The sequence below is a fragment of the Hypanus sabinus genome, chromosome 16 (genome assembly GCF_030144855.1).
Source record: "Hypanus sabinus isolate sHypSab1 chromosome 16, sHypSab1.hap1, whole genome shotgun sequence".
Classification (NCBI taxonomy): domain Eukaryota; kingdom Metazoa; phylum Chordata; class Chondrichthyes; order Myliobatiformes; family Dasyatidae; genus Hypanus; species Hypanus sabinus.
In genome coordinates this window covers 38,136,046-38,151,292 of record NC_082721.1, presented here as the reverse complement: position 1 = coordinate 38,151,292, position 15,247 = coordinate 38,136,046, and the positions used below count along the sequence as shown (strand labels likewise).

The window sequence follows — 15,247 nt, the reverse complement described above, 5'->3', positions numbered from 1 at the left end:
AAGCAAGTTTAAGTTGGGGGAAGGGGTGGAAGAGATTTAATAGGAACTTGAGGTGTAACTTTTTTCGGCGGTCAGTATATAGAATGAGTTGCCCGAGGTAGGAAGTGAGGCAGCTATGTTATTAATGATATTGAAAGGGTCTTGGGCAGGTACATGGACAGGGAATGTTTAGAAGGATCCGAGCCACATGCTACAAATGGGACTAGGTTGGATGGAAATCTCGGTTGGCATGCACCTGTTGAGCTGAAGGGTCTGTTTCCTGTCCCTGTGCAAAGTGAGGTCAGAATGTTAGACAGTGACCCCAACCCAAACCCAAGCTGCCACTGCTTTCTATTGAGCAACTTTAGAAATGACACAGGAATGGGGTCTTAGACAACAAAACTAAATTACCCCAGCATATTTCTTACCAGATTTGCACATGATAAGGAGGAAGGAAATGAATCCTTAACCATGGGTTCATCTACAGGGTTCTTAACTGCATCTGTTCCATTTTGTGCACCCTCTTGTCATACTGAGAGCAGTAATAACTACTGGGTCTCTACCCACATAAGCAACATATTGGGTATCAGTACTCCTTGTGACTGCGCGGTTTCCTTCTCCCCAGTGCATTGGTTTCCTCCCACACCCCGAAAACAGAGTGGTTGATAAGTTAATCGGCTGTTGCAAATTACCCCCGGTGTAAGTTACTGGCAGAAAAATCGAGGTGGAGTTGGCAGCAGAGAGACAGTGTTGCAGGGAAATAAAGTGGGCAAATGAGAATGTTGTGACTGTTCTAAGAGCTGGAATAGACTTGATGGACCAAATGGTAGCCTCCTAAGAAACGAGATGTGTAACAAGATGGGAGATGTTTGTTGGATCAAGTCCATAATTTCTGCCACCTCCAGTATAAAGCCCTTGAAATACATCCTTTCCACTTTCAAAGAGACTGTTCCCTCCATAATTCCCTGACCCCCCTCCACAACACTGCCTCCTCTTTGCTGTAGCAGCTTCGTATGTAACTGAGAGAATGCAAAAGTTGCCTTTTTAAACCTCTTCCATTCCCACCACAGATAGATCTAAATAGGCCTTCCAGATGAAGCAATGATTCATTTGAATCTATAGCTTGGTATGTGACATTCCCAGCTCAAATCAAGGAAGATTATATAACCACTCCATGGAATGCCTCGGCCCTTCAGTAAGGGTAACCTGTACTTTAATTTCCCATCCCATTCACACTCCTCTCTTGCCATCCTACACTGTTTCAGTGACCCAAAATGAGCTCAGAAGAACACATTGTAGCCCTCAGGACTGAACATTTATTTACCTCACCAGCCTTTCCAGACTCTATCAGAACTGGCTACTACCAATGAAAGATTCTCAGACTTTCAACATTAATCCCATTCATCTCTCCCTACATATGCTGCTTGACCACTTGAATATTTTGTGTCTTATTTTGATTTTCAGTCAGGTAATTGTTACCCACACAATTTGGATTGACTTGTAAACTTGGGTCTACATACTGATTGAGTTGTGGAAAAAATCATAAACTGAATTGTAAATGAGTTATCACCATAGAGTCAATGCACACAAAATGCAGCAGGCCAGGCAGCATCTATAGGAAGAAGTACAGTCTACATTTCGGGTTGACACCCTCCATTTCTCCCTATAGATGCTGCCTGGCCTGCTGCATTCCACCTGCATTTTGTGTGTGTTGTTGCTTGAATTTCCAGCATCTGCAGATTTCCTCGTGATCGCCATAGAGTTGACTAGTTAATGTACTCAAATGTCTTGGGAGAGTTTAGTTGTGAGCATGCCCAGTGAGGAATTGAAACCAAATGGATTCTAGGTAGAATTGTTGACCCTGCAACCAGGTCATCAGAGGTCTTCAGTTGCCTTCCATATAGTTGGAGCTTGGAAATTTCCTGCAATCCATCACCGCCCAGTGAACTGCACTACATCTGCTCGTCCATTCGTGAAGGAGTTGTGGAGGTGATGGTCATGCGTGAGTTAGGATGGGCTAATGACTCTGCCTCAGCCCCACCAAGCTGTTTGATGGAGTTTGAGCATTCTTGCTGTGATTGTTGGATTTCCATTAAGTGAACCACTCCGCATCTACATCCTAGAGATAGCTGGACTGGTAGGTTAGTGATGCTCATAATGTGCAGGTGAGTGGTAAAATTAGTACATGGGAGGAGGGGGGAGTGATGGTAATATTGGGAGAGTAAGATGGGCTTAGTGTAACTAGGTGCTTGCTCGGACTTAGTGAGCTAAAGTCTATGACTTAACAGTGAAGTGCAGTGCTGATCAAGAATTCTTTTATTGATAATATCAGTGCATTCAGAGGAATGGTGGGGAAAACATATTTCTAGCTTCTAGTTGTATCTTTATTCTCCAACATCTCTCAATGAAACTAAAATTTGGTTTATCTTCCATTTTGCCATTTTTATTACCAGTGCCAAGTATTCCAGAAATTGATACGGCAGAGTGCCTAGTAGCAGACAACTGTGTGACTGTGGTCTGGCGAATGCCTGAGGAGGACACAAAAATCGATCATTACGTATTGGAATATCGCAAGACCAACTATGAAGGGGCCCCACGACTGAAGGAAGAGCACCCCTGGATGGTGAGGGAAGGCATTAAGGAGATGGAATTCACATTGTCAGGTAAGTGCAATCAAGAGTGATATTGTAACTTCTCCTGTGCACATCATTGAATTTTCAGTCTAGATTGTGAACTCAAGTTCTGAATGGAGCCTATACGCGGACTGAAGTTCTGGTGAAATCTTTCTTGGTGAAGGACAAGCCCTCTAACTTTTTTTTTATAACTCTCATATTATGACTAGGTTTTGAAGTAGCCATTTGTAGATTTAACCCAGATTAAGAATTCAAGAACAAATTAAGGTGAGAGCAGGAACAGGTTATTATCACTGATGTATATTGTGAAATTTGTTGTTTTGTAGTAGTAGTACAATGCAATACATAAAAATTACAATTGGAATGTATGAAAGATAAATAGTTCAAAACAAGACAGCCAGATGAAGGGTCTTGGCCAGATATGTTGACTGTACATTTTCCATAGATGCTTGCATTGCCTGCGGAGCTCCCCCAACATTTTGTGTGTGTGGCAAAATAGTGAGGTAGTGTTCATGGATTCAAAGGCCATTCAGAAATCTGATGGAAGAGGGGAAGAAGCTATTCCTAAGTCATTGAATGTGTATCTTCAGGCTTCTGTACCTCCTGCTTGATGGTAGTATTGAGAAGAAAGCATATCCTTTATGGTAAGGGTCCTTCATGAGCAATGCTGCCTTAAGGTATTGCCTTTTGATGTCCTTTTGATGGTGGGTAGGTTAGTGCCCTTGATAGAGACGGCTGAGTCTACAACCCTCTACAGCTTTTTCTGATCCTGTGCATTGGGGCCTCCATACTAGGCAGTGATAAAACCGGTCAGAATGCTCTCCATGGTAAATCTGTAGAAATTTGTTAGTCTGTGGTGCATATCAAATCCCCTCAAACTCATAATGTAATCTAGCTGCTATTGATGTAGGTCAGGGCAAGCATTGCTGTGCTATGCTTCAAATGAAATAGCCTTGTTTATCAGTTTTGTTAAATATTTAAAAGGTAGGAATTTATTGAATTGATTTTATTTCTTACATCTTTCACAAACATGAGTAAAAATCTTAACATCACATCTCCATCTAAATGTGCAGTCATAGTAATTTATAATAAATAGAACAGACAATGTAACAGAAATACACTCAGATCAGCGTGAGTTAATCAGTCTGATGGCCTGATGGAAGAAGCTGTCCTGGAGCCTGTTGGTCCTGGCTTTTCTGCTGCGGTACCGTTTCACAGATGATAGCAGCTGGAATGGGGTGACTCAGGTCCCCAATGATCCTACGGGCCCTTTTTTCACACCTGTCTTTGTAAATGTCCTGAATCATGGGAAGTTCACAACTACAGTTGCACTGAGCTGTCTGCACCACTCTCTGCAGAGTCCTGCGATTAAGGGAGGTACAGTTCCCATAACAGACAGTGATGCAGCTAGTTAGGATGCTCGCAGGATGTGCCCTGTAGAAAGTTCTTAGGATTTGGAGGCCCCTACCAAACTTCCTCAACTGTCTTGAGGTGAAAGAGGTGCTGTTGTGCCTTTTTCACCAAACAGCTGGTGTGTACAGACAACATGAGGTCCTCGGTGATAAGGATGCTGAGGAACTTAAAACTATTTACCCTCTCAACCCCAGATCCATTGATGTCAATAGGGGTTAGCCTGTCTCCATTTCTCCTGTAGTCCACAACCAGCTCCTTTGTTTTTGCAACATTGAGGAAGAGGTTGTTTTCTTGACATCACTGTGTCAGGGTGATGACTTCTTCCCTGCAGATTACCTTGTTATTGTTTGAGATTAGGCCAATCAATGTAGTGTCGTCGGCAAATTTAGTTAGCAGATTAGAGTTATGGGTGGCGATACAGTCATGGGTATACAGGGAGTAAAGGAGGGAACTTGGTACACAGCCCTGAGGGGCTCCCCTGTTGAGAGACAGAGGGGTGAAGGTGAGGGAGCCTATGCTTAACACCTGCCAGTGATCTGACACGAAGTCTAGGATCCATCTACACAGGCGGGGTCAAGGCCGAGGTCTCTGATCTTCCTGTTGAACCTAGATGGAATGATAGTGTTGAATGTTGAATTGTCATCCAAGAACAGCATTCTCACTTCTGCAACCTTTTTCTCCAGGTGTGTAAGGACGGTATGTAGAGCAGTGGCTATTGCGTCGTCTGTCAGTTGGGTGTTTTGGTAGGCGAATTGTAGGGGGTCCACTTTGGGTGGTAACATGCTAGTCCTTGATGTAGTCTTTGACCAGCCTCTCAAATCATTTGAGGCTCAAAGGCTCTCAATTCATCAAATAGTGCTCTTGTGCTTGAAATAAAACTCTCATCCCTTTGTGTCACTTGACCCAGATTAACCTGTCATTCACGGTTGAGCCATAAAGTGTACATACTAATTACTCATAAATTTATAAACATTAGGACCACACATTAGAAACAAGGTATTTTGATGTGATCATAGAAATTTAATATAGACTTGAAAATAGCTTTATACTTCAACACTATCATCTGCTCAAAACTAGTCAATAAGCTGTAAGAACTAGGCCTCAGTACTATCTTGTGCATTGGATCCTTGATTTCCTCACGTGCAGACCTCAGTCAATTCACATTGGCAACGACATCTGCCCAATCACCATCAGTAAAGGTGCACCACAAGGCTGTGTGCTTGGCCCCCTGTTCTACCCACTTTATACTTATAACTGTGTGTCTAAGCATAAATCCAATGCCATATTTAAGTTTGCTGATGACGCCATTGTTGAGCAGATCAAATGTGGTGATGCGTCAGCATATAGGAGGGAGATATAACATTTCAGAATCAGTGTTATTACCACCACATTAATCATGAAATTTGTTAACTTAGCAGAGCAGTTCAATGTAATACATAATATAGAAGAAAAATCAATCAATCAATTACAGCAAATGTATATTGAATAGAATAAAAATCATGCAATAAACAGAAATAATATATATTTAAAAAGTGAGGTAGCGCCCACTGGTTCAATGTCCATTTAGGAATCTGATGGCAGAGAGGAAGAAGCTGTTCCTGAATCGCTGAGTGTGTGCCTTCAGGCTTCTGTACCTCCTACCTGATGGTGACAGTGAGAAAAGGCCTTAGTAATGGATGCTGCCTTTCTGAGTCAACAACTCCTTGAAGATGTCCTGGGTACTTTATAGGCTAGTACCAAAGATGGAGACAACTAAATTTAAAACCCTCTGCAGCTTCTTTCGGTCCTGTGCAGTAGTCCCTCCATACCAGACAGTGATGCAACCTGTCAGACTGCTCTCTATGGTACATCTATAGAAGTCTTTGAGTGTATTTGTTGACACGCCAGATCGCTTCAAACTACTAATGGAGTATAGTCGCTGTCTTACCTCCTTTATAACTGCATTAACATGCTCGGACCAGGTTAGTTCCTCAGAGATCTTGACACCCATGAGCTTGAAACTGCTCACTCTCTCCACTTCTGATCCCTCTATGAGGATTGGTATGTGTTCCTTCGTTTTACCCTTCCTGAAGTCCACAATCAGCTCTTTCGTCTTAGTTGACCTATATAGGAGGAGGAAGCTGGAGGTCCATGAGCCTCTCTTCTATTCCCCATTCTGGCCTCTTACCTTTTCTTTCTGCCTATCACTGGACCCAAGTCCCTTCCTCCTCCTCTTTCTCCTATGGTCCTATCAGATTCCTTCCTCTCCAACCCTTTACTTTTCCTAACTAACTGGTTTCACCTATCCCCTTCTAGTTCTCCTACTTCCCCTCCCCACATCTTTTTATTCTGACATTTTCCCCCATTCTTTCCGGTCCTGATAAAGGGCCTCTGCCCAAAACATCGACTGTGTATTCGTTTTCATAGATACTGCCTAACCTGCTGAGTTCCTTCAGCATTTTGTGTGTTACTTTAGCTCTCAGCTTGGATGTTACATCTCAATCCTGACATAAAGCTACCTCCGTCAAGGGCAAGTTCATCTCAGTGCTGGGGTAGGTCATTTAGGACAGAATTAAGGAAAAGCTACTTCTCCCAGAGAGTTGTGGGGGTCTGGAATGCACTGCCTCGGAAGGCAGTGGAGGCCAATTCTCTGGATGCTTTCAAGAAGGGGCTAGATAGGTATCTTATGGATAGGGGAATCAAGGGATATGGGGACAAGGCAGGAACTGGGTATTGATAGTAGATGATCGGCCATGATCTCAAAATGGCGGTGCAGGCTCGAAGGGCCAAATGGTCTACTTCTGCACCTATCATCTATTGTCTATAAAATGGAGTGTCTGCTGCACATTCCAGCTATTTTGGGTGACTATGTAGACCTGCGACGCTGTGCAGTACTTGTTTCATCTCTGCTGTATTAGGGACACTTCTATTTTGCATTAGGGAGAGTACGTCAGGAGGAGTATCCTCTTTTGTAAATTTTGCAGTTATTTCCTTTTCCAAGGGTGAATGAGACAATCCATCAGCATTTCCATGCTCAGCCATCCTCTTGAATTCAGTCTTGTAATTATGTCTTCCAAGAAATAGAGCCCATTTCTGAAATCATGCTGCTGTTAGTGGGACACTCTTCTGTGGTTTGAAATTGGATACTAGTGATTGATGATCAGTAACCAGGATAAACACTCTCCCATACAGATACTGGTTAAAATGTTTTACACTCTAACTGGACTCAAAGCCTCACTGTCAAACTGTGCAGAATTTTTCTCTGTAGCATTAAGGACTATGGATAATGTTCCCTCTAATTTTTAGTAGTCAGTGTGCGCAGAAATCTTATGTTGTGCAAATTTTTTCCTGTGACTAAAGTATGTGCGCAGTGAATGCACACATGGCACAGTTTATGTAGGTTTACAAAATATTTGACATAAGACTGCACAGAATAACAACAAAATAACATACATATTCTGTTAACTAGCTAACAGAAACATTTAGCTAAAAGATTATTTTCAATAAGTATAATTATTAATTACTACATTATTTTAGATAACTAACCTTTTGTGCGCACATTTATTTCCTTTGTGCGCTAGTTGAAAAACGTGTGTGTACGCGCACAGCTTAGCGGAACATAGGTTGTGGGGCATTCACTTCCACCACTCATAACATGTGACATGACTGCAGCTTTACCATAAGCTGAGACATCACAGGCAAGCTTCACTGGACAATGTGGATTGTAATGTGTGAGTACAGTGTCAGACCTCACCACTTCCTTTACCTTTTTGATAGCCACCTCGTGCTGCTTTATCCATTGCCACTTCTGCCAGATCTGTTGTTCTGAGCTCAAAGGGTGGAGCACGGTAGCTACGTTTGGCAAGAAACTGTTATAGAATTGACAAATCCTGAAATAGACTGCAACTGTGACACAACCTTTGGTCTTGCAGCATCCTCCACTGTTTGAATATTCTTGTGTAATCATTGTGCATTGATGGTGTGACCACAGTAAGTGGTGCCTGGTTTAAAAAAAAATCTTGCTTGTTGCATTGTGCACCAAGCCCATAATCTTCTAATCTTTTTAATACTGCTGTGAGAGTTTGGAGATGTGCCTTATCTCAATGATGTCATCCAGGTAACACTGAGTGCCTCAGCAGCCTTGCAGTACCTGGTCCATACCTTTCTTCTGGAGTGCTGATGCAGATGCTCCACCAAAATTAAGCTGATTATTGGCGATAATCCCTGTCATGAGTGTTTGTGGTGAAAAACACTTCATATTTTTCTTCCATCTCTATCATAGGTCAGCCTCAGCTAAGACCACTTTGCTGAGGTGTTTCCCTCCAGAAAGGTTTGCGAAGTTATCCTCAATCTGGACAGAGGGTATAGATCAACTTTCAGTACTGGGTTGATGGTGACCTTAAATTCAGCACAGATCCTAACAGACCCTTTCTTCTTGGCTACTGGGACCACTGGCATTGTCTATGCACTCCACTCAACCTTAGAAAGAATTCCTTCAGCTTCCATGTGACCTAGCTCACTGGCTACTTTATCACAAATTGTATGAGGAAGTGGGCAGCATTGCAAAACTTGGGTGTGGCATTTTCATTTGACACTATTTTACTTTTGCTAATATTTGCTTTCCAGTGCCATCCTTGAACACTGCTGTGGCATCCATCATCCAGTACCTTTCTTAATTTGCATTCAGTTGGCTTTATTGACAGGGATATAGCATGCAAATGGTGGATGGATCTCTAGTTAAGTTGTAGTTGTCTCGGCCATTCACATCCCCACAATGCTAGTCCTCCTGTTTCACCACGTACAAGCCCAATGTGGTTTGTTGATTATTGTATCTCACTGCTACAAATCTTATTACCGTAGGAGTTACCTCTTCTCCATTATAGGCTTTTAGTTGAATATCTGCAGGCTTCAGTTTAGTATCTTTGAAATGCTGTTCAAACTCATTTTGTGGAACAACTGAAACAGCCGAACCGGTGTCCATTTTAATTAAATTGCCACTTACTTGTGGTGTAAGCTGTATTGCTTCTCTCTTGTTAGTTTTCACATTGTAAATCTCAAGGCTACATAGTCCTGTGCCATTCTCATCATTATCATATTTTACATCAACAACGTGCAGATTAGTGCACTTCTTGAAACTACGACTGGCTTTTTATCTTTTTCTGTTCCTTCTACAGTATATTCATTCTTGTCTGCTCTTTGTATCAGTCCGACTATATTGCTTTTTTGTCCCAAGTTTCACCTTTAAATCTGCATTCACCTTTTGTACTGCACCCATGCTACAACAGTAACACAATCAGTTTGGTCAGGCCAGTTTCTGTATAGATATTACAATTTTGTTCATGCTCACCTTCATTCCTGACTGCAACTTTATTGGATTTCTGTTTGCTGTTTTCATTGATACAGCTATTCCAACTGCTCTTTTTAATTAGGAGCCATTTTCAGTTAGGAGCCATTTTGGAATGCTTTCTTCTAAAATTCCACAAAGTCAACAATCTCTCAGTGCATCATTAAGCCCATTACCAAATGGACAATGCTCAGTCAGTCTCTTCAATTTAGTCACATACATTGAAATGGACTCCCCATCTTTTTGATTCCACTTAGGAAACCTAAGGTGTTCAGCAATCAACAGTGGCTGTGGTTCTAAATGTTCCTGCAATAGTTTCATGATATCAACACAGCTTATTTTGGCTGGTTTGGTTTCAGAAGTTAAATTTCAAAGCAAACTGCATACCTTTAAACCCAATTTACTTGTTTCTCATTGGCTATTTCTTTTGCTTTAAAAATGTTGCTCAGTTTGCTCCGTATATAAAATAGTTATCTCTTTTGCAACCAAACGCATTTATCTTTCCGATGTATCTAGCCATTTCTGCTCTTTTTATTTCTGATCATTATCACTCAGTACTCACTGTTTATGAACCTCTGAATCTGTCAATTTTAAAACTCAACCATGTCTATCCCTTTTGTGAAGACATGCTGCTCTGAGAAACGGAAACGTGCTTTTTAACTCTACTGTTTCTCGCTGAGTTAGTTTTTAGCTCTAACGTCTTGTTGCACTTCAGGTAGGTAGTCATCTCAGGTTCTTTTTTTTTAAACTACAAAACATTAAAAACTAATCCAATGGAAAATAAGGGAGCTGGAGGATAAGTCATGTACTTCAATTCATTTTTCTTTAAGTGAGGTGCACATATATATGATGGCAGCATTATGACATATGCAGTTCATTTATTTTTATATATAAACCCACAATGGATTATTTAAACAAATGAATGTTTGATCAACCTATATATTTACAATATTACTCTTAAACTACTAAAATATTAAATATACAGCAATAACTACTAGGTAATGCATTTTGGGGTCAGTAAACAAGATTTTGGTACATGTCAGTAGGTCCCTGAAAATAGCTGCACTGGCGAATAAGGTGGTGAAGAATGAAATGCTTGCTTTCATTATATTGCTTATTGATTAGAGCTCAGATTTCAGTGGTATAATTCCAAACAAATTTATCACCAAACTCCTAATCTTGGGACCCAACACCTCCCTTTGCAGCTGGATCCTTAACTTTCTGACCAACAGACTAGAAACAACGAGGACAGGTTACAATATCTACACAACAATTATTCTCAACGTTGTTGCCCTTTGAGGCTGCCTCCTCAGCCCTATACTCCTTAAGCACTCATGAGACAGGTTCTGCTCTAACTCCATCTACAAGTTTGCAGATGATCCCACTGAGGTGGGCCGTATCTCAAATAACAATATGTTAGAGCACAGGAATGAAAAGGGAGCTTAGTAGATGCTATCATGACACGAACCTTTCTGTTGATGTCAGCAAAGCAGAAGAGTTGGTCATTGACCTGTGGGTTGGTGGGCGGGGGAAATTGCCAAGAGCTATGGACACAGCTCAGCATTTCAGGGAAACTGCCTTCCCTCCATGGAGATCTCTTGCTGCCTTGGTGAAGTAACCAGCAAAACGAATGACCCCACCTTCCACAGACATTCTCTCTTCTCCCCCCCCCCCCCCCAATCAGGCAATCGATACAAAAACCTTACACACAAAAAAGTGCTGGAGGGACTCGTCAGGTCAGTCAGCATCTATGAAGGTGAAATAAACAGTTGCTATTTCGAGGTGAGGGCAGGTCAGGGCATTTGTCTCGACCTGAGACATAGTATGTTTATTTGACTGGATAGGTATTGCCTGACCTGCTGAGCTACTCCAGCATTTTATGCACATTGCTCGAGTTTTCCTGTATCTGCAGAATCTCTTGCATTTTGAATACAAAAGCCCAAAAGCACCTACCACCAGCCTCGAGAACAGCTTTTATCTCTCTGTTGTAAGTCTAGTATGATGAGATGGACTTGTGACCTCACAATCTACCTTATTATGACTTTGCACCACCTTGTCTGCACTTTCTCTGCAGCTGTAACACTTTATTCTGCACTCTATTTACCTCAATGTACTGTTTCAATGAATTGACCGATATGAATGTTATAAAAGACAAGTTGTTCACTGTACCTCTACACATGGCAATAATAGAAACATAGAAAACTTACAGCACAATACAGGCCCTTTGGGCCACAATGCTGTGCCAAACATGTACTTACTTTAGAAGTTAGCTAGGGTTACCCTTAGCTCTCCATTTTTCTAAGCTGCATGTACCTATCCAGGAATCTCTTAAAAGACCCTATTGTATCCGCCTCCACCACCGTCACAGGCAGCCCATTCCACACACTCACCACTCTCTGAATTTTTTTTTAAAAAAATTACCCCTGACATCCCCTCTGTACCTGCTTCCAATCAGCTTAAAATGGTGACCTCTCATGTTAGTCATTTCAGCCCTGGGAAAAAGCCTCTGATGATCCCACACAATCAATGCCTCTCATCATTTTAAACACCTCTGTCAGGTCACCTCTCATCCTCTGTCACACCAAGGAGAAAGGGCCAAGTTCACTCAACCTTTTCTCATAAGGCATGCTCCCTAATCTGGGCAACATCCTTGTAAATCTCCTCTGCACCCTTTCTATGGCTTCTACATCCTTCCTGTAGTGAGGCGACCAGAACTGACCAGGGTCCTATATAGCTGTAACATTACTGCTCTGCTCTGAAACTCAGTCCTACAGTTGACGAAGCCCGCCTTAACCACACAGTCAACCTGCACCGCAGCTTTGAATGTCCAGTGGACACAGAATTATAAATTAATATATCTCATGTTTGATTTCATCTAAATCAGGCACACGTCCATGCGTAATGCTCCACCTCTGACGAACGCATCCTCCACGTTAACCAGGGTCTGAGTGTATAGTTATGTAGTGGTTAAAAATAGTTATGCAAACACTTGTACAGAATCCAATATGAGAAGCGTCTTTGCCCTTCCTATTTCCACTCCGTGCTGCCTACAATCATGGCTGATTTTTAAGGTGGAGAGGAGAGTGTGAAATCAACAATTTAGATCACAAATCATCTTCAACCCCTGATCGTGTGATAGGCAGTGGCTGGTGTTCTGAAGTATTACCCAGTGTGTATGTGGATGTGTAAAAGGAATTAACCTCCTCTCAGATCCTGGTGTCCCTGGGCTTACCTCATGAATCACTGATCCTAAAGTGAAGCCCAGGCAGGCAGAGCTCTCCCAGCTCTGACAACAGGCTACAATTCAATTCAAAGGTACAATTTAATGTCAGAGAAATGTATACAATATATATCCTGAAATGCTTTTTCTTTGCAACCATCCACAAAAACAGAGGAGTGCCCCAAAGAATGAACGACTGTTAAATGTTAGAGCCCCAAAGTCCCCCCTCCCACGCATAAGCAGCAGTGAGCAGCAATCTCTCTCCCCCCCCCCCCAACGGGCAAAAAAAACACCACCACCGAGCACTTGAGTGTCAGCGAAGACACAGATTTGCAGTTACTCCAAAGACTATGTGTTCACCCGGTATTCGGCATACCACAGGTTCTCTCTCTCTCTCCCTAATAAGGGAGAAGGACTTGTCTCCATTTTCCCAGCGAGTGAGGTGACATAACAAACAACTCGCTGGTTTACGATGTTAAAAGTCCGTTACGTTGGTTTTTTTCAAGCTTTGTGCCTGAAGATCGCGAAGATCCCAGGTCTCCAGGCACAAAGTCGCAGATAACCCGACTCCCCCCAACAACACGCAGGTCTCCTGTCGTGTCACCAACCCTCGATCCACCCGTCCGCAGGGCCCCAAGATACCAGGCTTCCGAATTCGAGCCGGACTCTTTGGCCGAGCCTTTGGTGTGCCGAGCAACGTTGGCCGATCGTGGAACCGTGAGAGCCGGTCCCATTCCCGCAAAGTACCGAAGTCAGCATGTAAATCCAGGTCAGATTCTTCAAAAGAACCCTGAAAGGGGAAAATAGAGACATTAACGATGGAAGTAGAGCTGTTTCCATAGATGTGAGCAAAGGAGTCGCCCTTAGGCATCATTAACCCTCCTAAGATTTGCCACTTTAGAATGAAAGCCAGGATCAACAGGCTCCAGGACAGCTTCTTCCTCCAGGCCATCAGACTGATTAACTTGTGCTGATTTGAGTGTATTCTATGTTACACTGACTGTTCTGTTTATTATAAATTACTATGATTGCACATTTAGACAGAGACCGTAACATAAAGCTTTTTACTCCTCATGAACGTGAAGGATGTAAGAAATAAAGTCAATTCAATTCAAAAGGTTTAATATGAGCAATGAGCTTGGAGCATATTCGAGAGGCACTTTTCTCCCCACACCCTCTGAAGAAATAGTCTCACAACACTTCAAGAAACATTTAGATAATAGTCAAACCACCAAGGCGTGGAACCCTAATGGGAAATTAGGATTAATGTAGATGGGTACAATGGGTGCATGTACGTAGTGGGCTGAAATGTGTGTGTGAACAAGGAATTACTTTTATTTATTGGGTTATTCACCATGCTTGGCTTCCCTGCTAATAAAAATTACACGTAACCCACATAACTACTTTGTGTAGCTGTGGAGAATACAGTTGTGGAAAACTCTTTCTATTCAAAATGGCAGATGAGGAAATAAAACTGTACAGTATCCTAAAAAGCTTTCAGATACAGATTTTAAATAGTGGACTATGTCAAGTGTATTTATCACCTGTAGTTTTACAATGTTTTCTCTTCCAGGTTTGAAATTTGACACAAAATTCATCAACTTCCGGGTGAAAGCCTGTAACAAAGCTGTTGCTGGAGAGTTCTCGGAGCCAGTCACACTGGAGACCAGTGGTTTGTGCAACTACTCATTATTACTTGCACTAATAAATGGGTTTTAATATTTGTAAAGGAATTGCTATCCTTGTCTTACTCTGGTGTTAGAGAGGCATTGCTTCCAGCTTTACCAAAGCTGAGTTAGTTAAATGGAGCATTATTCCTGAAGGAACGTGCCAAAATTCAGATTGCTGAAACTCCTCAAGTGATTGCCACTTTGCTTATCTCTTCCCTGTTGCAGAGCAGACATTTCTTTAAGTCTGTTATAGAATTTAATCATACTGTGAGGCTGAACTGTGCACACACAAAAGGGAAGATGGAGCCACGCTATGGAAAAGGAAGATATTGTAGAGAATGCAGATATGGAGGGAGAGAAAAATTACTTAATTCAAAATACCAGCCGAGAAAATGTATGATAAGATGTCCTATTGAGTTTGCAGATACAGGTTTTGAATTGTGGGATGATTTTGGCACTAATTGCTTCTGAGAATTAAAACCTTTTTTTTCATCTTTCTGTACAGCATTTAATTTTAATTTGGATGCTGCCACTGCTCATCAGAATTTGAAAGTGGAAGATCACAAAGTGGAATGGGATGCGTCGGGGGGGAAGGTGCAAGAAATAAAAGTTCGAGGAAAGGAAAATCGAAGTAGGACAGCTTCACCTGCCCATTCCCCTGCGAGGTACAAATCTCTATCAAAGGCAAATATTGCTGGGGAGTCTATCTATAATATTCAAACAGAGGAAAAACCATGTAATCAAATGAATCATGATGCACTGTGGCAAAAGAAAATTTAGATATTGTGATGTACAATACTGTACAAATATCTTATGTGTGTGTATAATATAAAATACTTTTGTACAGTACTGTGGCTATGAAGGTTATTTGTCCCTATACCTTTAATCTAGTATTTTTTTTAATGGACCAACATTCTAGTACTGCCATCACAATAATTCTTTAATTTGCAAAAGGCTTTGTTTGATCAATTGGAATAGCTTAATTATGTGTCTAGATATTATACTCAAG

General features: G+C 41.7%; 1 protein-coding gene across 3 annotated transcripts in view; it reads left to right on the top strand.

The window, feature by feature from the left end:
- The window catches only part of fsd1 (fibronectin type III and SPRY domain containing 1), a 50,301-nt gene that overhangs the window by 23,900 nt on the left and 11,154 nt on the right, over positions 1–15,247 (top strand). For all 3 annotated transcript variants that reach the window (XM_059991609.1, XM_059991607.1, XM_059991608.1), the window contains exons 7-9: positions 2,433–2,642; positions 14,142–14,240; positions 14,744–14,903. In XM_059991609.1, coding sequence (XP_059847592.1) covers positions 2,433–2,642; positions 14,142–14,240; positions 14,744–14,903 — 469 coding nt within the window. The remainder of the gene's footprint in view (positions 1–2,432; positions 2,643–14,141; positions 14,241–14,743; positions 14,904–15,247) is intronic.